Here is a 22,182-nt window from a genome sequence, read left to right as displayed (position 1 = left end):
AATCTGCCAACCTTCACTTTACACCCTACTGCTTTTGGACTGAACTCATATACGTTCACTACTTGGTTTTTACATATTGCTGCTATTTGAATTTGGCTGTAGGTGAAAGTTGTTACACTTCTAACATATACTGCTACTATTGTATTCTGTACTAATCTCATGTACTGTTATTGCCACTAACCTTCAGTTTATGCATATTGCCGATACTTGTATTTTACACTGCTACTTTCTGCTATGTTGTTGGCACATATCATTGTTTTATGTTCTTGTCTCCAACAATCTGTGATGTCATTTATTATGTGAGGAAACATTCAAGTAAGCATACCATTGTACTCAGGTACAAGAAGGCTCCACAGCCGAAATGTTGTGTTTTCTTTCTTCTTTTTTTCAGCGTGGAATAAACCTATTACTTCTTCCTTTGCAGCCTATGCATGCTGATGCAGCTACCCACCTCTTTAATTATGACCTCCAAAACCCCCACTTTTCAACAACAAAACCGATATTTTGAAAGAGTATGTACATGTAAATAATTTGGATGCCGTATATACAGTAGTTATACAAACATACAGCTTTCAGTTTGTACATCTGTTGTACACTGTCAGATGTCTTGAATATGATCCATTGTTCTGTATCTGTTTCCAAATGTTCTTGCTCGTTATTGTTATCTATTTACTTAGCAGACACCATTTTCAAAGGTAAATTACATACAGTGGCTTGCAAAAATACACAGTACAGGTAAACAAAATAAAAGTAAAATAGTTTGAATGCAGCTGGATTCTATAACATCAGACAGCTGTGCGTGGCTGTAGACAGAAAATATCTAGAAAGTGAGCCACAGCAGTCCAGGTGAGATTTACAAATGCCTATTCATTACCATCTCAGGATCTCTATTCATCACCATCTCAGAGTAATGGGAAGATACTTTTGTAATGAAATGTATATGCACATATGTCTACACTGCATAAACAGAGTACATTATGTACTTTTTAAAATGTATATGCTAAGACAATTTCCTAACACATGTATACGTGATGTGGTTGGGATTTAAAATAGCTTGGTTTCATTGCCAAATAAGGAGGCTCTGATTAAAACTCAGCCCATTCAATGGAAAATGAGTTCCTCTTTTCTATATATAAATAATTTAACTTACAGACATGTACCAAGTGCCTTAACAGAGTACGTTGAGGAAGGAGCATCACTTTACTTTCAATTTTCTTTTTCATCTCTAATCAGAATCACATGGTAAGCGCCTTTCAATTATTCTGCTTTTCGGAATCCACCTTTTTAAAATTTAAAGGCTTTCTTTGTTTCTTTGGGCATTCATAATAAAAAAGTGCAATTACTCATCTCTTAGGGAACTAAATAAAACTAGTACGCTACTGTTCTTTACTTTTTTATGTACTTACCAATTTCACTTTTTATGATATTAATAAAATGTGAAATAATACATTAGTCAACAACAAAGGTTTGTGCTAACACACTGCCCTCTTTGGGTGATGGAGATGTCAAGACACCAGTATTGTTAAACACTGATGAGATATGTTTTTAGCTCATACCTCAGAATACTAAAACTAAATTCTCATTCCTGTTGTGCTTTGTCTTGTCTTATTTACTAGATGAGGTTAGAGTGATATATGTAATCGCCTTATGTGTCATGGAGCTTTAAACAATTTTATAATATGAATGTACTCCCTTCAGCCACATATTGAGGACTATGGATCTTCAGAACTATAGAGACCAGTTGTTTGTAACACAAAAGCTTTAAAATTAATTATTTATTAAAACCTGTATCATTTTTGTATTCGTCAATGGATGTTTGTGTTTTCACCCTTCATGTTGGCATTGTAATCTTATGATACAGAACATTTTACGATAGGATTTCTTAGAAGACGTCTTAGTTCATAAATGAAATGTATTTTTCTCTGATTTTTATCTGATCTGTATTTGTATAAAATGCAAAGGTCTAAAGAATCCTACTATTTAAAAGAGAGCACCCCGTAGTATTAGAAAGAATTAAAGTATAAAATTTGGCTGTTGACATAAGGACATATATTCTGAATTTGATTTGCCATTATTAGCATTAAAAAAAATCATAATAAATGTAATAAAAGTGCAAATAAAATGCATATACTGTATGTACAGACAAAACCCTAGAATACGAGTCCACATTTTATATTAAATCCACATGCATGGTAAGTAACTAAGTATAAGTCACACCATTAAATATTAAAATTAGCATTTAATAAATGCTTTTCTTTACAGCCGTCCATATTAGATAATTTTGCCTACTTTTAAAAAAATAAGAGATAACTTTTATGATTGTTTCAAGTTAATTTAAATTAAATGTTCAGACATGAAAAGCATATACTCACTGTAGCAGTATTTTCAGTATTAAAACAATCAGTTTTCTGTAATAGATATTTTCCACATCTGAATACCTACAAGACTTTTACTAGAAAAAATGCTTTTTAAATGAAATAATGAAATTACCAACCTCTGTTATAGTGACAAAGGTGATGAGATCTTCAGAAATTAAGTTTGACACTTTTATTCCTCTGTTACTCAAAAAAGAATTGTTGCTGAATGCTGCATGTGAACCAATCTGAATTCAAGACTGTGGTATTCCAAAGAAACAATTGGCAACCTTTAATTCCCCTGAAAGACTTTGTCAATTATAGCTTGGCACTGTAGGTTATTTGTACACATACTGTACAGTACGCACCAACCTTTCAAAATTTTGGAGGAATTCATGTCTTAAAAGATATTCACATAAACAATACATTTCTCAGAACACTGATAATAAATTAAAAATAGAACATCACGAAGGCTTCAGAAATAGAAAAAAGTTCACATTTATACACCTTAACACCTTTGCATTCCTTCTAATGAAGGTATTTGAGACACAATCTTCATAAAAAGAACTGAGATGCATTTGGTTTTTTAAGTAATACTTATTACAAATGGGATTTGTGTGACGCATTCTTTTGCTTGAAACCTTAATGGTGACAGATTTTTCATTGCATTCAAAAACTTTATATTGCGCAATAAACAGATTCTACCTTTGTAGAAAACCTTTTCAAGCCTCAGTGTTTCGCATCTTTATTTTTGCAAAAAGCCATTCCTTTTTCATCATTAAAGATGAGCCACATGATCGTTCTCTTTTGCTGAAATATCTGGCTTTCAGCAAGAAAGCTGGTGTCAACACCATGAAACTTACTGGAACTCCATTTTCTGTTACCATAAGAGTTGAAATTAAGTACAGGTCCTTGGTCCTGCAAACTTTTTGTACGGCAGGTTTTCTGATTTATACTGTAATGGATCCATTTCTGAAATATATACATGTAACTCCATTTTGGTCTGTATTAAACTACATACTGTATACTGTAAATTGACTAGGAAGTACAGAAGAAGACACATGTAATAGTTATTTAGCACCATGTAAGGGCAATTCTATTAAATTCTCCCAAACACATACAAAGAATCAGCCCTAATAATATAATCAAATATTGATGGTTCCAATATTTGTTCTTCAGCACCCAGAGAGCTGGTACTGAATATTGTACAGTACATACAGTAATACAGTAGACCTAACAAGCTTGAGGTTTTACAGCACAACTGTACAAAAAGACTGTCTTTAGACTGCTCTTATTGGTAAAAAGCTGCAATAACGAAACCTTTGATAGGCAATATTGCCATCTGTGATTAAAATGTACACTCTGCAAAATGGAAATGATAGAATTTTATTGGATTTCTAGGGATTATTATTTGAAGGTTAAGCAAAAAATATTATCGTTTCACCAATTTATTTTCCATAAAGTCTACAGTCTGCACTGTTGAATGTACAGTATCAAGATGCCATACAGGTTAACTACCTCAAGTCATGCAACATTTAAACTAGAACACAGTGTCTTCTAGATTAATTTATACAATAGAATCAATGAAAGAGGAACAAACACCATGACAGAAGCTGATGATTTACAAACTATATAATGTGTCTTGCTTAAAATGGTGTATAACATTTAGGAAGCCACATTTTTTGGCATGGAATTCTGCTGAAAGAGGTTACCAAGGTGCTATGCCTGTTACATAAGCTCAGCCTCTTGGAATCTGGATAAAATCGATTTTCCACATGGCCTTGCATTTCTGAGCAGTGTGATTCTCCACTGCCTGGGCTGTGGTAGAAGCTGGAGTTGCCAATGAGAATCCTGCAGGAACTCCAGTGTATCTCGGTGGGGCTGGGACTGTACTTATCAGAGCAAGACAGAGTTATGAAAGGCTGGAACCTATTCCCTATTAATGCTGTATGTAAATATGCTATTCTAACAGAATGGAATGTTTTCATAAACAGCTTGCTGCAACTCCTAGGCCATAAAGCAAATCAATGAAATGAGAAAGACAGGCTTAGTAGATTGTTTTCATATGTGAACTTTGCTATGCTGTAATATTTTCTGCATTTGGTGCTTTTTGCATTGCCATGTCTTTACAGAATACTTTGAGACAGCAGTGAGGTCAGAACAGATCAGAACTATGGAGAAGAAGACAAAGATGATGTTTGTCTTTTTATGTGTGCAAGGTACTATTATTGTTTTTGTTGCTGTTACTGTACATAGTAGAATGCCCTAGACTGCAGAAGCTAAAAGAAGAAAACTGTTTTAACTCTGCATCTTGGTGGACAGGTCAAGGTTTCATTATGTTTAACATAAATGTAATCTGTGTGGATACAATGGAGTCTGTAATAACAGTTCTTAAGCAGAATGTTGGAGGATTTAAAACACTGCTTTAAATTAAAAACCGTAAAGCACAGGCTTTATTTGTCTTTCATGTTCTCGTTTAAGTTTTGCAATGGAGAGTTCATATTAGGTGATTGAGCACAAATGTATTTGAGGCACCAGCACAGGGCGTAAGATGTTTGATTACTGTAAAGACATCAAGAAGATGGTGCTCTCTGATTATTGTGAGGAAAGTTGAATGCAAGGCATAAATGAAATAAAAAAATACGATTCTCTTCACATATTCCTTAAAAAAATGTTGACTTCCTTCTCTTTCAGTAATTCATTGCCCTGCATTTGCTAATACCTGGTCGATTGAAACAGTTTCTGAAATCAAATCTCTTGTGGGATCCTGTGTGGTTTTGCCCTGTACTTTTGATTATGAAGGACATGATGTGGCTTCCTTTAAGATGAGTGGCTCTTGGCATACAGAAGCAAAAGACCCAGAGTACATCTATCACACAGATATTAGAAAGATGATACTAAGTTTTCATGGCCGGACGAAACTTGTTGGAAAAGTGGGGGAAAGAAATTGCTCTCTGGAGATTGATAAAGTTAGTGTCAAAGACAAAGGACCATATTGCTTCAGAATTGAAATAACCGGTGTAAACAACTACTCTTTTATGCATGATTGTGTATCAATTGATCCACAAGGTAAGAGACATCACTTTTTACATATTTCTATAGTTCTCTCTTGAGCAAAAATGGTCTCTACTTGCATCAACAATAAACACATTTCTCATATTACAGTATATGCCACTATACGTAAAGTAATATATTGTAATAGAATGTTAGAACAAAGTAAATATATCTATAGTGCATTGAAAAGAAAATTAAACAATTATCCTAACAGTGGGATATATAAGGGAATAATTGAATATTGAATAATAAGGAAATCCAAGTTTTAAATAACTTTTACTATTTCCCAGTGGTACAGCAGTACCACTCATAATTCTTACAGTAATAAGGGTAAACCACATGTCTTTGGCTGGGTGCTTTGAATTTATAAAAGCAAAGTTGATTTACAGTACAAGTCTATTTAATTATGCTTATTGGCATCACAAAATTGATCATTTGCATTATTATTAGTTCTTAGTCATTACATGGTCTTAAAATGACTGAATGGATTATGCAAGGTAAATACAGGATATATGTCTGTTTCACTAAACAAAATTAACTATGCCCTGCTAATGAGTCCTGCTAAGAGCAGCAGTTGTTCATAAAGCTTGACTTTATACATACAGTACAAAATGGAATTTGAAATCTTGCCAGTCTTTTCTTCAGTTATTGTGAAATTGCAAGCTGTAATTAATATTCACATATACTGTATATTATTCATAAAAAAGTCTTTCTGTCAAAAACACCCAATAACCTGGCAAAGGTGTTCCTTGTTTGAAAGTTACTGTATACTGTATTGTCGACAAACTGTATCGTCAATTGTATTGTTAAGCACCTTGGGGCAACTTTGTTGTGAAAGGCGCTATATAAAAATAAATTGAATTGAATTGAATACTGTGAATGGATGAGTATTAAAACTCTGTAGTTACTTGTTTCGTACTCTATATCTTCTCCTAGGCTCTCCAGAAAGTCCTCTCCTGTTTGCCCCACAGACAGCACATGTGGGCACTACCTATAATGTCAGCTGTTCAGCCAGACACACCTGTTCTACACACCAACCCTCTCTCAAATGGACTGGTATTAGCACAGAGCACACTGTGTACAAAGACCTTGGCCAAGGCATCTGGGAAGTGCTGTCCACTGGAACATTCACACCCAAATCCACAGACAATGTACACCTGACCTGCACTGCTGAGTTCTGGAGAGGCAAGAGTGAAAAGAGCTCTGTTTCTATAGCAGTTCAAAGTGAGTATTACTATTGTAGGTGTGAAATATGACTTCTTAAAAAACGTTTTTAGAACAAATGTTTTAAAGATTAAATATAAAACGCTGATTCCTTTGTGGTTTTGCATAGATATTACCGTCCAATATTGTACAATTGCCGATGGTTATTCAAACGTCAGACTAAAGAGATGTAAATAATTATAATTAAGAATTATCTTGATTTGATAGCCAGAGCTATCAATATACCAGTTTGTCACAGGCCAGCTGTTGAAAGTGCTGTAATTAAAACTGACCTGCCACTACAGGTCACTAAGTGTAAGGGATTAGGAATGTAAGTTCTCACATACTGTAATTCAACTCAGTGTTTGGTATTTAAAGGGCATGGTGAATGTTGGGGAGGCTGTTTTTTTAATTATTGTGCAGTCTGAAAAGACCTAAATTAAAGTCTCCAAAGTTGTAAATTTTGTGAGAACACACCGTACCAACTGCCCTGGTAATATCTGTCACACACTGATAAAGTGCACGTTTTCACTATACAGTATTTGAATAGGAAATATCATTGAAACCTGACCTTTTGCATGAAATGCATTGTCAAAGTAATGTCTGAACTTGTACAGTGAGCACAATCTTTCTTTAGGTCAAGAGAAAAAAAAAGAGGAACTGTTATTGTTAAGTCTAACAAAGTGAATGAAAATGAATACATCTGCAATTATTCATTTCTATATTCAGAGGCATCCTTGAACTTGAATAATACTACTTTTACTAAAATACTATTTTTAATTGAATAATACAATTATTAATTAAAAATATCGTAAGAAAAACTTTATCTTTTGTTATCTTTTCCCCTACACAGCTGGTCCAGAAGCAACGAAATCTCCCACTGGTAATGGTATGTTTAACAGATTTTACTTTTTTGCCATTCTTGTGAGTAACGCTCTGTCCCATAAGCCAACAAAGTGGGCTAGTTGACTACAGAGAACAAGCCTACTCTTTCACAAAGCACAACTAGTGATGTCATCAACATCATTGCACTTCAAGAGTGAGTCTGCTCTTGGATCTATAGCTCATGTCACCTGTTGTGTGTGTCAGGCTCTTTTGTCTCTAAGCACTTACTGAACCATTTCATTACTAATTCTTTTTTTTTCCCAGAGGTTGATAATGCAGGACTTGGTGATATCTGGAAAGTCAAACTTCTTCCTGAAATAACAGCCGTAATTGGCTCCTGTGTGGTGATACCCTGTGGGTTTCAATTTCCTGGGGATTTGAAAGTTCATTCAATGGTGAGAAGAATTTGGAAAAATAACAAAGGAAACATCTATCACAATGACCAAACACAAGTGTTGGACAGCTTCAAGGGCCGCACAAAGCTTGTTGGAAAAGCACATGAGGACGAGAATTGCACCTTGGAGATCAATGAGGTTAAAACACACGATAAAGGACCATACTGGCTTAGAGTTGAAATACCAGAAAAGGATAACTATTCCTTCAAAGAGAAGTATGTAACAATGGCTTTGAAAGGTGAATTAATTTAAAATACTTATGATAGGGGACATGATCAGTATTGGGTTTTGATGCTCATATAATTACACATCACTTGTTGAATGGTGTTATCAGCAAACATCATCAGATGTTTACAGTATTAATGGGGAATTCTGAAGTGAAAAGAATATTATTGCAAATGTAGAGATTGGAGAAGACATGGTCAACTCAATCATTTTAGATTAATTTGTCAAAACAGGCATGCAAAGTCCAAACCTGATTGCACAGCCCCCTAACTCACAATGTTACCATCCTGTTATCCCCACAACTCTAGCAGAGCAAAATCAAAGTTACAGTGTTTAAATAAAACATAATAATTATTTTTTGTTCCCTGTACTGGGGTAAGCTGGTACAGCATCTGACATACCATTTACAAAAGGAACACTATCTAATCAATACTCTGAGAAAAACTATACTAGACTAAATTACACTTACACTCCATGTATAAACATACTATTGTTAACCAGGTTAAACCCTAACCTTAAATAGAATTTGGAATTACTAGTTTTGGCCTTTTTTAATGAGAAAATGTTTGATTGATGTTATTATGAGATATATATATATATAATTAAGTTTGCTTACCTTTTAATATATCTTTTGATCCTACAATGCTTCACACTGATTCTTATCTTACAAACAGTGCCATTGGATTTTTAATGATGAAGTAGTTCTATTCCTCATTCTATTATTTCAGCTGAAGGAGAATGGTGTCCTTTTTTATGATACTGGAGCATTAGTTTCAAAACTGTGGTCCAGAGGAATAAATGTCGTTGATAGTCCATGAGCACTGGTAAACATACATCAGCAATCTGTTTCTCCTGAGAGACCTCCCATTATGGTACTGACCAGACCCAGTTTTGCTTGGCTTCTGAAATTTGAGAACATGAAGATTTTACAAACCCTGCTGTTTTTTTTTTTCTCAGGTGAACCAGAGAAACCCGTGCTGACCTACACACAATTGGCCCATGCGGGCTCTGCCTATAGTGTCACATGTTCAGTGAGACATAGCTGTCCGACTAACCATCCCACTCTGTCTTGGGATCGGACGGACGGAGAGACCATTGTTCACTATAAAGACATTGGCCAAGGCAACTGGGAAGTGTTATCAGTCCTGACATTTACACCTTTAGCCAGTGACCACAATACACGCTTGACCTGCACTGCTCAATTCTTTAAACTTAATAATCCACAAGAGAGCTCCATCACTCTAAATGTAAAAAGTAAGTATTAACTGCAAAACGTAGAGGGCTGGCCTGTCTGGTTTGCTCTCAGTGGAAAAAAAGACCTGGTTAGACAGACTGAAAGTACCTTATTGAAACCTCTGTCAATACATGTTTGTTGATTTCTTGTGAGTATTTTTTCATCCATAACCAGTTGAATGCTTACTGTATTTGCAGTTCTAACAGATGTGATGGAAACCATTTTAACACAATAACTAATATCAACTATATACTTTCATCTCAATCTATGTCATTGTATGTAAAAAAAGAACAACTGTCTTTTTGTTTCATGTTTATGAATGGGTATTTTTAGTTTTGTTGCAGGAATTTTTAATTGTAATGAATGGTTTCCACAATTAATGAAAACGGCAGATGCTGAATCTGAACAGTTTATTTGCTATTTGCTATTTCTGCAATTTTTGCCAATTTTATTTTTGAATAGTGATTTCTACACAACATCTGTGAAACAATGTGGAGTGAACCTTTTTTTTCTAGCAGAATTATAGATAGAAAAATAAACTTTTATCAGATATAGATTTCATCTTCCTAATTTAGCAGATATTTTGTAATCATGGCTCACATTGGACTAAAAAAATGATACTGATGACAGTTTTAAAGGCAGGAAAAGTGGACAGCTCTTTTTATATTTCTGAGTTCAGAGAAGCAGAGCAACAATCAAATAAGAAAAAATCCTCAACTAAAAGTTTAGTAATAATAATGAATAATTCCTTACACTTATATAGCGCTTTTCTGGACACTCCACACAAAGTGTTTTACAGGTAATGGGAACGTCCCTCCACCACCACCAGTGGGTAGCCCCACCTAGACGTTTCACAAAATAAAAAGTAGAGTAGGACAATGAAACTTGTCAAGTTCATGACACTCACCAATGTCAAATGAACAGTAGCAGGCCTGTTATTTTAGTGGAAATAATGTCTGTATTGTATCTGAAGCAGAAGCATAGTTACTGTAGATGTGTCCTGGTAATAAATGATATGATGTCCTGTATGGAAGAACCACAACAGCACTGCATTAATGAAGTGATTTTTTTTCTTAGGCGAAGGAGGTGCTGTTGGCGTCCTCAGTATTGCTATCCCGGTGGTTGCGGTGGTAGTGATCGCGATCATATTAGTGGGACTCTACAAGTGGAAGATAAGTAGACTGAACACGTAAGCATGCTCTGTGCACAACCCTGTTTTGTTCAGATCATTGTGAAAGGGGTTACTGAACACAAATGAAAGTGCCATTAAGAGTAGTCTAGAACCATTCTAGACATAAAATTTGTGTGAACGTTCTGCCTGTTATTGTATTGTTTTGATACTTGTTTCAGAAGTACTGTTTTTGGTCTTTTTTATATCATCAACAATAAAGAGCTGTATTGCATGTGTTACACGATTAAGGGGCTAACAGTGAGGGGGGTATATTTTTTTTAATTTTCTTTCAAAGAAAATACCAGCTGTTCTTTAATACAAAGGCACTTAGTAAAAAGACAAGTTTAAATTGAGCCCTATTTGCTGATGTAATACTATTACTTGTTTAGAGAGTGGCAGCTTTGCGAGACGATTTCTTAAAGCTTCTTCCATAATTCTCGAATTTTAGTTAAACTTAAACACTACTAGCATAGAACATTGCGTATTGCTCATACTGTAGCTCAGTTTTAATTGTTTCCTTGCTTCAGCCACTGATGTCATCATTACTTAGATTTCTCTTATAGAAAGTGAGCAATGACCTATTCATCTAAAAAATCAAGAAACAAATTGTGAGTGGGTTTTTGAAATCTCTGTACAGTGACACTGAAAAAATGTGAATGTTTCAATTTATATTCAGTAACCCCTTTAAGAACAAGAAAGCAAGACTCAGGATAAATAATGATCTTAACGTCTGCCCTGTCCCTGATGAAAATGCTTATTTTACCAAAACCTCCAAATTTTTTTAAGTTTATATAGTTATTTACATGTTTTTTTCCTTCAGAGAAGCAAATTAGACTCTGACAAGAGCTACTGTATAGGCTGTTACAGGCTAAACACATGGTCTGTGCTACACATAGATCTGGGAAGTGATTTATGCAGTAACACAAGGCAGGATGTACAGTAGGGTGCATTAGATTGTCTAAAAAATTGTATGCTGTGTTGGCAACTGGTCCCAGGTCAACTAGATATTTTACAGCCAGAAGGTTTTTTCGTCTCTTAAACATGACATGTAACACAGACTGGATATTTTCTATTTGCACGATTTACTATTGTGCTATTTAACCAAAGTGTTGCTCACCAATGTTAAGGAGGCAGTGCTCGGAAACCTAACTAATTGCGTCATTGAATAGAAGTTCAAGAGCGGAAGTTATATTCTAATTTCCCACTTTTGCTTCCCTGAGCATACACGCTCACTGACTGAACACAGCTCTGCACAAATCTTTCCAGTACCCCCTCCTTTCACCCCAATATCACAATTGTCCCTGGCACATACCTCATAAATGAGAGGGGATGTGGCAGCGCTGATCTCCAACCAGCTCTGTCATTTCCTCAGCCAGGCAAGTTAAGGCTAAAGTACTAAGCACACTATTTCATTACATTCATCGGCTGGTTATTAGAATTTGACCAAACTGAATTCCCACTTATTAGATTCTACAGGAAAGTGAGTGTTTATGTTCGAATTCAGACAGAGAGATAAGGTTGTGTGATGAATGAACTGAACAGTATTTTTAGGGGTGGTTCACTGTTATTTATGATATCTTCCAATGTAGTTCAGGTGGGTAACTGCGTCAGCATGTGCAGGCTGCAAAAGAACAAGTAATAAGAGTTCTTACACCTGAAGAAGGCTCCACAGCTGAAACGCTGTGTTTTCTTTCTTCTCTTTTCAGCAGGGAATAAACCTATTACTTATATCTTCCAATGTGTCTTTCTGACTACAAAAGTAAAAATTAGTTTGTTCTGCTAATAAGGCCTTCACACAGTGAACCATCCAAATAGCTCTGCGCAATTCATTGCCAATTTATCTTGGGTAGGCTGACCTTTTATTTGGCTGCTGTGCATCTGCTTTTTGGGAGCCAATACAGCAACACATACTGTACGATTACTGACAAATACAAACTAAGTATTACAGTATTAATTCATTTAAAAAGAAACCTCACATTAATCTCAATCTTAATTTCACTTGAATGAAAACCTTCTAATTTGCTTCCCGAACATTACAAAAATTTTAGAAGATATGTCTATATTTGGAGTCACTTCTATTTTAACGTAATAAAAATACATTTTTCTTTTGTTCATATACCATTATATAAAATTTGCAATATATCTAGTGCGACCTGTAACCCTTACTTAACCTCTTAGTTTCTATTCATTGCTATAATTGATTCGCTGTTTGTAAATATGTTGAGGGTTTCCAAACTACTTTTGTAAAGGTGTATATTGTTTTGCTAATGTTTTGAAGAAGAGATAGTGCTGTTATGCTACAATGTTCAGCCAGTAGTTTTCAAATCTTTAACATATATTTGAATTGTAAAATATACTAATCATATTTTATGCATTCTACAACTAATAAATTATTTTAAGGCACCCTCCTCTCTGTGTGACTTTCATTTGTGTATCAGAATTGTTTAACACAATTCAGAAACATTGTTGTTTTCCTCAACCAAAGCAATTTATACATCTTTATTCCTATTTAAAAAAGATCTTCAGTTCGTCAGGCTGTCCTGATATAGTGAGAAAAGCTCAAAGTTGGCAAAGTACAAAGATTCTTAAAAGAGCTGCACAATAGAATGACCTTCCAAGGTAAATTGGTAATGCGCAGAGATGTCATTGTAGAAGTGTAAGCAGTCAGCTATGAAAAATGCAAGCTTTTCTTTTTGCATTTGCAGGGCACTAGTATTGACTGATCTTCAGTAGAACATCTCATGAAACTCTCAAAATCATTTATTTACAGGATTGCATGTGGTAAAAGCCAGATCTTCAAACTGTGACCTCCACCACTGTCTTTCTCAAACATGACTTAGGCTGTAGCTCGCAAATTACCTGTCTCCACAGGCTAAGTTGCTTAAGAAATTCAAAAACTTTGAGGTACAAACACTGAGTTTAGCAAAACTCAATGATTCATCTTGAACCAAAGATGACAGCAAGGCACTCATAACGGAAGTAAATTTAATAACTTAAAGAGGGCAAGACATTGTTCGAGTGTCACCCATTCTTCTGAGTGTATTTAGTCGTATTACAGTATGTGCGTTTCAAGACCTCCACTGAACATAAACGGGATTTCTCATTTTCCTTCTCATGTGACTGAACTGGCCCCGCAGAAGGAGTTCAGGGAATCTTGGTGGCCAACAGTCTTGGAAAAATCAAAGGCAAGTACAGAGCGTGAAGGGAAATGCACTGACACCAGTGGGCCGTGAAGGGTTCTGTTCATGCTAACATCTACAGTACATAATCACATATCTTCACAGAAAGGTTAATAATTTATTAAGTCTAATACATACCACTTGTAAATGTAAGCCACGGGCAGGGAGAGAATAGTTTTGCAAGATGCTGTCTTTATTAACAAGGTTTTTTAAAGCTTAAAAAACTTTTTTTCACAAATTAGCAACAGTAGTTTAATCTGTAGGGTGTAAATTCTGACATGTACTTTCAGTAAACATATGGGTTCAATCCCAGGTAGGGGCAAGTGATGTAGCTTGCTCTGATTCCTTCCAGATGGCTTCCAGGTCCACTCAGCCTGCTTTCTAAATGAGTACTGGGGGTTAATCCTTTCGAGGGCAGTAGGCCAGCGGAAGTGTGATGCTGCCACATCACCTCTGCCTCCAGATGGTCAATAAAAACGGTGGCCCTTGCCCCCCATTCCCCATGGGCCTTGATGGCCTGAAAAGGGACCTACCTACCTACAGGCACCTAATTAATGGAAATAATCATCTTTAGTCATAAAGCTCCAAAACCTTTTGAAGCAGTACAAATGTTCATTTAGATTTTTTAAGTTCCTTTAGATTTTAGATTTCTGTTGACTTTCAGAAAATATTCTTTTTTAATTGTGTTTCGTATAAATTTCAAATGAAAGCCACATCACACAGTCACAACTGAGCGTGAAATATATTGTTCTGTGGAGCTATGAAAGTTCAAGTTGTTCAAATCACAGTCCACTACAACCTAAATTGCATGCTAGCTATGCATTTTGAAAGATATCGACATATTTCCTGAAATTCTATTTATCCATTCTAATTCCTGCTTCTTCAGGACCCAACAGACAAGTCAAGGTTGTGACTCATGGGGATTGAATCAGAGGTAAGGATCATTATCACTATCTACATCAACAACAACAGATGCAGTGAATATAAATCTCCTGACAGGAAGGCCTGAGACATTTCTTTAGCAGTGGCACCTACAGTATACAATCTGGCAAGTTCCAGTGTGTCTGCATTCCAAAGATCTTGGCCTGTGAAGATGACTTCATCACTGATTCTCTCCCCTACACAAGAGATCATGGCAATATTCTTACCAAGAGATCTTAGGAGGGTGTGTGGGGCCAAGTAGCTAATCCACTACAGAAATGTACGTGTAATGCTAAAGAGTAGTGCAGGCTGAGCTCTATGGTCCAGACATGGCTTGTTCAAGTCTAAGCCCTATCATTAGGTGGTCCTGACTGTGATTCCCTCAAGAGATCTTTTGGTATCTCATCTCATCCAAAAGACGGCACCCACTACAGTATAGTGTCCCCACCACTATACTGGGGCATTAAGACCCAGACAGACTGAAGGGTGGACACCCCCCACTGGTCCCACTAACACCACTTCCAGCAGCAACCATAGTCTCCCATCCAGGTACTGACCAGGCTCAACGCTGCTTAGCTTCAGTGGGTGGCTAGTTGAGAGCTGCAGGGTGATATGGTTGCTGGCTTCTGACAAGCAGGCGTTAAATTTCAATTCAGCCTTACTCAATCTACTACCTAAAAATTTCCCCCTTTATTCAACAGGTCAAGCAATTTCTTCTTCTTTCTACCTGCTATTTAGTGGGCCTGCTGAAGCAGAAGTCTCCAAATGGAGATTTACAGTAAATGAGCAATATTGTATACAGTATGTTGTAAATGCTGTTGTGACAGGCAGTAATGGTTACACTATTAGAAAAAAGTTCTGTAGAAGGGGTAAGGATAAAATGTTACATTTACTTCTCTGTTGGTTTTAGGACCCAACAAACAGACAGCTGTGGTGCATGGGGATTGGATCAAGGGTGAGGTTTTGTACTGTTGTTGCAACTTAATACTGACTGACCATTGAATGTATTAATGATAGGCAGCTCTATTAAGTACCATTGATTAGTACCATTGTACCATTAAGTATTCCCTGCTTTATCCATACTGAGGTGTAAATGAGCATCATATTGTATGTGCAGTTGTGTCAGGCAGTAAGGTTTGTGATATAATGAATACATTTTGCAGAATTGGTAAGGATAATAAATTAATATTTACTTTTCTGTTGATTTTAGGAGCCAACAAAAAGACAGTCATGTTTTATGGGGACTGGACCATGGGTGAGTTTTTGTAATATTTTTGCAACTTAATACTCAAGGCCCATTGAATATACAGTGTGAATGATAGGCAGCTCTGTAAAATCCTATCAGATATATCCTGCTTTGTGATTTCCAAGAAGTTAGTCTGGTAGATTACCTATAATTCTAGTCTTTATAACAAAAAACAATTACATGATTTACACAATTAATCATAGGTGTTTTGGGGACATGTCATAATGACTACAAATGAAATGAAGTAATTGGGACCACTAAGATCATTTGTTTTTTAGCAGCTAAATGATTGAAGGATCCCATTTGTTCATTCTTGAAAGAACTAATGGTACTACTTAATAATATGGCTTGGTAACTTGTTCCAGACATCTATTATACTTTATGTAAAAACGTGCCTCCTATTTTTCTTCAGTTTTAAATGCACTTCCTCTTAGATTCTATTAGTGTCCCAGTGTGGTTTTTGTTTCACTATTGATTCTGAAGTTCATTGTCAGTGTGTATTTCAAAATGTTGAAAACTCTGATCAGATCGTCTTGCACTCTTCTGCATTTAAGACTAAAATTCCACCTGGTCACATCTCTGGGCTAATTCCAGAGCAAAGCAAGGTTTCTTCAGGTAGCAGGTAGAAAGGCTTCACAAATGAAGCCCACATAAAACCCCACATAAGCAAGGGAAGAACATACAAACCCCAAACAAAAAGGTATCCCAGCCCAGAACTGAATAGTGACAGCTTTCAGACCACTGTATCACATTCTTTTCTGTGACCATGTTGCACATTGACTATGCATTTTTGTAAATTTGTCTTTACGTGGTGTTAACCTGCACTTTCTTTTCAGGATCTGTGGGCCTGATACAACCTGTGGTGCAGGCGGAGAGGATAATGGGTAAGGTTCATATGCTATTGTTAGCTGATGCATACTGTACTGTATGTTGACCTCCTTAGTGAGAGGCAGCTGTGAGATAAACTGTTGCCTTATCTGTTGTGTCTCCCTGCCTGAACACTGAAGCCATTTTTACTCTTCAAGACCAACAGACTTTCCATGAACCAGGGAATGAGCAGTGTTACGCACCCCGATAGTCTAGGGGTATATGGAGTGCGACATTAAGGGAATTCCAGGCATGCAGGGAGAAATCTTTGGTGTGGAAAAAAGATAGTTGTAACGAATTTGGATAGGTAAACAGAAGTGAAATGTGTACAATTTGAATAGGTGACTGGTATGGGGGTAAAGAAATATGAGTGGTGCCAAAGGAACGAAAATAACAAACGAAATGGAGCTGGCTAATTAAGCGAGGGGAAGCTGACCTAACTACAAAACAAAACACGAAACACCCGGTCTTCGGCGTCTTCTAACGCCCTAACTAACCTTCACTGACTACCCAAAACCATACAAGACAAAAGGCACTCACCTGTCCTAAACTAGTGTTACTAATACAAAGACAAACTACGTGCGCACCATGTTACCTGACAACCTTAACTAACCCTTTACACAAAAGTTCACACAAATACACAAGTGAGCTATGAATACAAATAAGGGTAAACGAGTGTAGACACTAGGAATAGGGTACAAAAGAGCACAGAGGTTGATATAACACTTTTGGGCAAGGTAATGGTGAAATAAGGGATAATACAAATGAACTAAAGTACAAGGAGGAGACAAACACAAACCAACAAAGCCGAAGCTATACGGAAACTCACACACGAAGCGAGACGAACGAAAACGAAGAGAGACGAAGCCGAAGCCAAAGCCCTACGTTCTGGAAACCTCCAAGTTAAATACCGAAGAAGTTGAGTTCTGATTGGTCGAGAAGCTGATTATGAATGACGTAATATGGCAAGGGTGATGAATTAATGAACCAATGGGGAGGGAGAACAACCAAAGTCAGGAAGTGTGGAACATAGAAACAACAACAACAAAAAAAAAACAACATAGAAACAAAACACACACGGACCACACTGGGACGTAACAAGCCGGCTTGAGCACATCAGTAGCTCTACAGTCAGTGGAATTTAGTTCAGTTACAGAGCAATCAACTATCCCATAGTGATAAATGATAATTTAATTGGAATGATAATAGTACAGCTCGACAAAGAAACAGACAGACTGATTACAGTTCCAATTATGAGGAAATAATTCCTCTTAGTTTATGTTACTTGTTATAATTACAAAACAGGAAAGGGTTTCCACATACTTACTGAAATATTTAGGAATACGATCAAATCCTTCGTTAAATATTTAGAACTTTGGTGAAATCTGTGGTTTTGCATTCCTAGTGTTATACAGTATATTCCATAAAGTACAGTATATGTAGGGGTGAAGCTCCATGTCTGCATTAACAAATCTTTCATTTTTTTGTTTAATTTCATTATAGAAAACAAAAACCTATCAAAAGTAAACTTGAACTGGAAATTAGATCACAGATGGGGAATCTGTATGAAAGTCTGTGGTAAGTATATTTGAGTAGATTAAAACTCCTTTTCCCTCTCTTTTCACTGTGTGGACAGTACAGAACAATGGTTAGGTCTCTAGCATTCTGATGTGAAAGCAATCCTATCTTATAATATACGATGTCTTGAGAATTTTCTGTTCTGTTATCATCACAAAACCAAAAATAAGTTTAGTTTTATGAGCCACAACAAGGTAGTGTGAATAGTTCAACATTACCTTGAATTGCACTGGTGAGTTTAGCACCTTATTAGAATGTTTCTACAGTACATTATAGATTTGCAGCTACAGGTAAGGGTGCTTTATGAAGAACATTCTATATATTTTGTAATGAGATGGGAATACAAAATTCTAATCTTGAAACTAAGACACAAATACTATAAAGGGCAAAGTGGGAATCTACTGTTATCCCAGAAGTCCCCAGGACCTTTGTCAAAAGTAGATGGGGAAACATATTTCAGTATTGAAATTAATGCATCACTAACAAAATCAGAGGTGTACTAGCCAGATGATAACACGGGTAGGAATAATAATTTCCTCAAATATAAACAACAATCCCTTAATTAAAGTTAAATTAAATTAAAGTCTGGTCTCTTTAGTGCTCAAATTACCTGGGCAATTATTGCTGGACTGTGAAGGCGAAACGTTGAAATAGTTTTTATACTCTTAAATAAAAAGCTGCATGCAGATAATAATTAGTGACTTCTGGTGTGGAACTATTGAGTAAGTTTTTCTGTTTGTACAGTACATGCATGCTTAGGATCTTACCACAGAAAGATCACATCTGCATGGTTCCGTCAACAAAGGTCAGGACACTGTAACACTATGATTGATACAAAAATGTTTAAAGTACAGTAAACAGCAGTCTGCATAGTTTTATGTCCAATTTAAAAATAGGAATAAAATGCCGAAACATTGTGTATTCTTTCTTCTTTTTTTCAGTATGGAATAAACATATTACTTGTTCCTTCTAAAAATATATACATTTGTATTTATACAATGAATATATATGATTGTTACTGGTTCATACTGTACCTGTTATGCCTGCCTATAGGTTATATAGACAGTAATAATCACACCAGTTTTTTGTGTCAATTTTGGCTTTACAATACATTCTAAAATTCATTAACAAAGTACGAAATAGATCAAGTGTACATAAATAATTTGCTTAACTTCATTAGGAAATCCCACAAGGGTGGATATAGGGTTGAAAACTGGGTCTTAAAATTAGAAAAACCCTTTATTCTTAGAAAATTCTGAACTCAGGCTTAACAGATGCAGAAAGTTTTTATCTCATTGGAACAGATGCACGGTCACACTCGAATGTTTCAAAGAAACCGGCAACAGTTCACTGCTGCAGCACTTAATTTCACCACATTTGTAAACACAATTGTAAAGTGTTTGCTCTGTGGTGAGTTTTATCTGAAAAAACACAACAGCCCAAACAGCGACTTGAACCCTACATCTGATGCTCTACTGCCACCAGTTTTGAATAGCATGTACAGTAATTGGCTAAGAAAGTTTTTATGAAAATGTACAGTAGTCTTCTTAATAGAATGGGAGCTGCAGAAGTCATAGATTCTTGATTAAAATCCAGCTAATACGATCTTTAGCAATGTACAGTAAATTTGCTTTACAATGCTGAATAAAATATGTAATGTTTCTTAACAACCTCCCATTAGCAGTTTATACAGCATATGTGGAATTAAGTATAATCATCTCTTTACTGTACAGTATAGAGCTTCTACTTATAAATAATATATGAATACCTTGTTTCTCTAAAGTTAGTAATTTACTAATTAACACAAAGTGTTTTTTATATTACTCATTAATGATGGAAAACACTTTTATATAATATACCACATATTTTTCTGTTTGAAGACTGCTTCCAAAGCTTGAAAAAAAAAATGCCTTCAACGAAAGGTCCAAATGTAGATCAAACACTTCATCAACTGATTAAGTGCTTTCCTGACATGTGGGCTAAGCAGCATGCATTCGATATTTTGACCTACCTCTTGTGATCGCTTAATCTTTAGCAGTTTTATGTCATTTTTGGTTCATAGTTTCATCTGCATAACGATTCCTATTATTCCTGTCCAGATTGTCACAGACTGATGTGAGGTGTTGTGAGCTGAAGAAGACCCACTGGAAAACGTATACAGCTCATTCTTCAGCAGCCAGCAAAGCATGTTCCTACTGGACACGTTTAGCCCAGTAGGAGGCTGTGTTTAGTCCAAATTGACTGGAATGCACTGGGACCTGACACGGTCTTTCAAACTCACGTATTTTTCTAATCATAATTTTACACTTAACATATTTGTTAACTAATAGTGGCTCTATTTCAGCTTTTTAATTACACTGAGATTTCATATATTAAAAGGCTTTCAAAATAAAGTGGTAAACTGTTTGACTGTTTGATTAGCTAATTTTTATAATTCCTTTTGCAGATACATTTTTTATCATTTAAATGTTTTATCATTTAAATGTAATCATTTAAATGTTTTACATGGGATATTTTCCCACAAACACTGCAACAGGGACTACATATTTAAACAAATGTATGAGTTTAGCAGTCTAATAGCAATTAATACATTTAACAGTGAATAAAGTATTTCAAACAATCAACATGTCATTGTGTGCAATTTTATATGCAGTATATAATTTCCATGCTGTATAACATTTATTTTACAAATGTCTTGGTAAAATCCAAATTAAAGTACCAGGCTGTGTGTGTCTGATTCCTTCTGCAGTTTCATTGGGGTGCAAATGCCTTTTGTTGTTAAGTATTGCTGTATGATGGTTTAAATTAGATGCCATATTGTGATAACTCATGCCATTATACTGCAGGCTGTTGCACTCTCTCTGGATTCCACCTGTATTTTGTTTAAATGAACTAATAAGCAAATTTGTTTCTTGCCATTTGTGGGAAACCAGTATGCATATGTGATTTCTACAGTAGATCCCTATTCTAAGTTCATATGATGAAAGTAGATTTCTGTGCCAGTTATAATTTTTTTTTATAATATTTTTTTACTTCTGCTCAAAATCAACCACCAGGAAATCAGACAGCCTCTGGCAATTTGTTACTATGGGATTAGAGTGTAATGGCAATATGCTAGTAAGACACTGAAGGATCTTTCAGATACAAAGTGGTCCTCACTTAAAGCAGAATGTACAGTAAATGCACATAGAGATAGTGTCATGCGACTACCTTTGCAGACTGAACAGATGCTTGCGTTTTTGCACATGAAAATACTTCAATGGTTTCTTGGTATTACAGCAAAAGATTTTGGTGTTAGATTTTTTGTTGCTCAATTTCCTGTGGTTTGCAGCTGAAAATTTTCTGAAGGTGTCTCAGTTTTCTTTTCCTCCTTCTGGGTGGTTTCCATCAAGGCTGCTGTAGAGAGAATTCTTTCTTCCTAGCGTTTCATCTCAACAAGGGTCCAGCTGTAGCTGAGACCACAGACTCTTCACCTACACCACTCAGTCATTCACTTCTGCTTCTGCGCTCGACGACCTGATCTTGAACTTGGAGAAGGCCGGCAACTCCTACCATGCCTTTCCAGTTCTGCCTGTGACTGTGGGTACAGTTCTGAGACATTTCAGGCACTTCTTTTCCCTGGACCAACCACTGGGTCCTAAAGACACCTTGGACTCCCTCTATGTTTTGAGAAATGTTTAATTTGTGTCCAGGTGAAATATTTCGTATTCTTTCCCTGATGTAAACAGGAGCTGGGAGAAAGCAAGGCAGGCCAGATTTTTCCCCAGGGGTACAACAACCCTCTTTCTGCCTGCTCATTGGACTCCATTCCTTAAGCTCTGGTACTCCCTTCAAGGATCTGATCAAGGAATTGCTTACTCCTCCTCTCAT

The 22,182-nt window shown here is 36.0% G+C and overlaps 1 protein-coding gene across 1 annotated transcript; it reads left to right on the top strand.

The window, feature by feature from the left end:
- Positions 1–1,169: 1,169 nt before the first annotated feature.
- LOC148815107 (myelin-associated glycoprotein-like) lies at positions 1,170–20,681 on the top strand. The gene is made up of 15 exons (XM_088904975.1): positions 1,170–1,242; positions 4,487–4,573; positions 5,049–5,423; positions 6,345–6,632; positions 7,465–7,500; positions 7,761–8,129; positions 9,074–9,370; positions 10,428–10,539; positions 13,659–13,706; positions 14,587–14,634; positions 15,532–15,576; positions 15,832–15,876; positions 16,704–16,751; positions 18,238–18,312; positions 20,412–20,681. Coding segments are annotated over exons 2-15 (1,833 nt in total). The 5' UTR covers positions 1,170–1,242; positions 4,487–4,527; the 3' UTR covers positions 20,413–20,681.
- The last annotated feature ends 1,501 nt before the right edge of the window (positions 20,682–22,182 follow it).

Source organism: Atractosteus spatula, chromosome 25 (assembly GCF_055471065.1).
Source record: "Atractosteus spatula isolate fAtrSpa1 chromosome 25, fAtrSpa1.hap1, whole genome shotgun sequence".
NCBI lineage: Eukaryota > Metazoa > Chordata > Actinopteri > Semionotiformes > Lepisosteidae > Atractosteus > Atractosteus spatula.
Note: the sequence above shows the minus strand (reverse complement) of the source record. Positions and strands in the feature narration are given on the sequence as shown.

What these genes read in the sequence shown, in the direction of transcription:
- LOC148815107 (XM_088904975.1), top strand. Translation starts at nt 4,528, where the DNA reads ATGGAGAAGAAGACAAAGATGATGTTTGTCTTTTTATGTGTGCAAG. An exon ending in GAAATCTCCCACTGGTAATG is followed by an intron (nt 7,501 to 7,760) that starts GTATGTTTAACA and finishes TTTTTTTCCCAG; the next exon opens with AGGTTGATAATGCAGGACTT. An exon ending in TTATGGGGACTGGACCATGG is followed by an intron (nt 15,877 to 16,703) that starts GTGAGTTTTTGT and finishes CTTTCTTTTCAG; the next exon opens with GATCTGTGGGCCTGATACAA.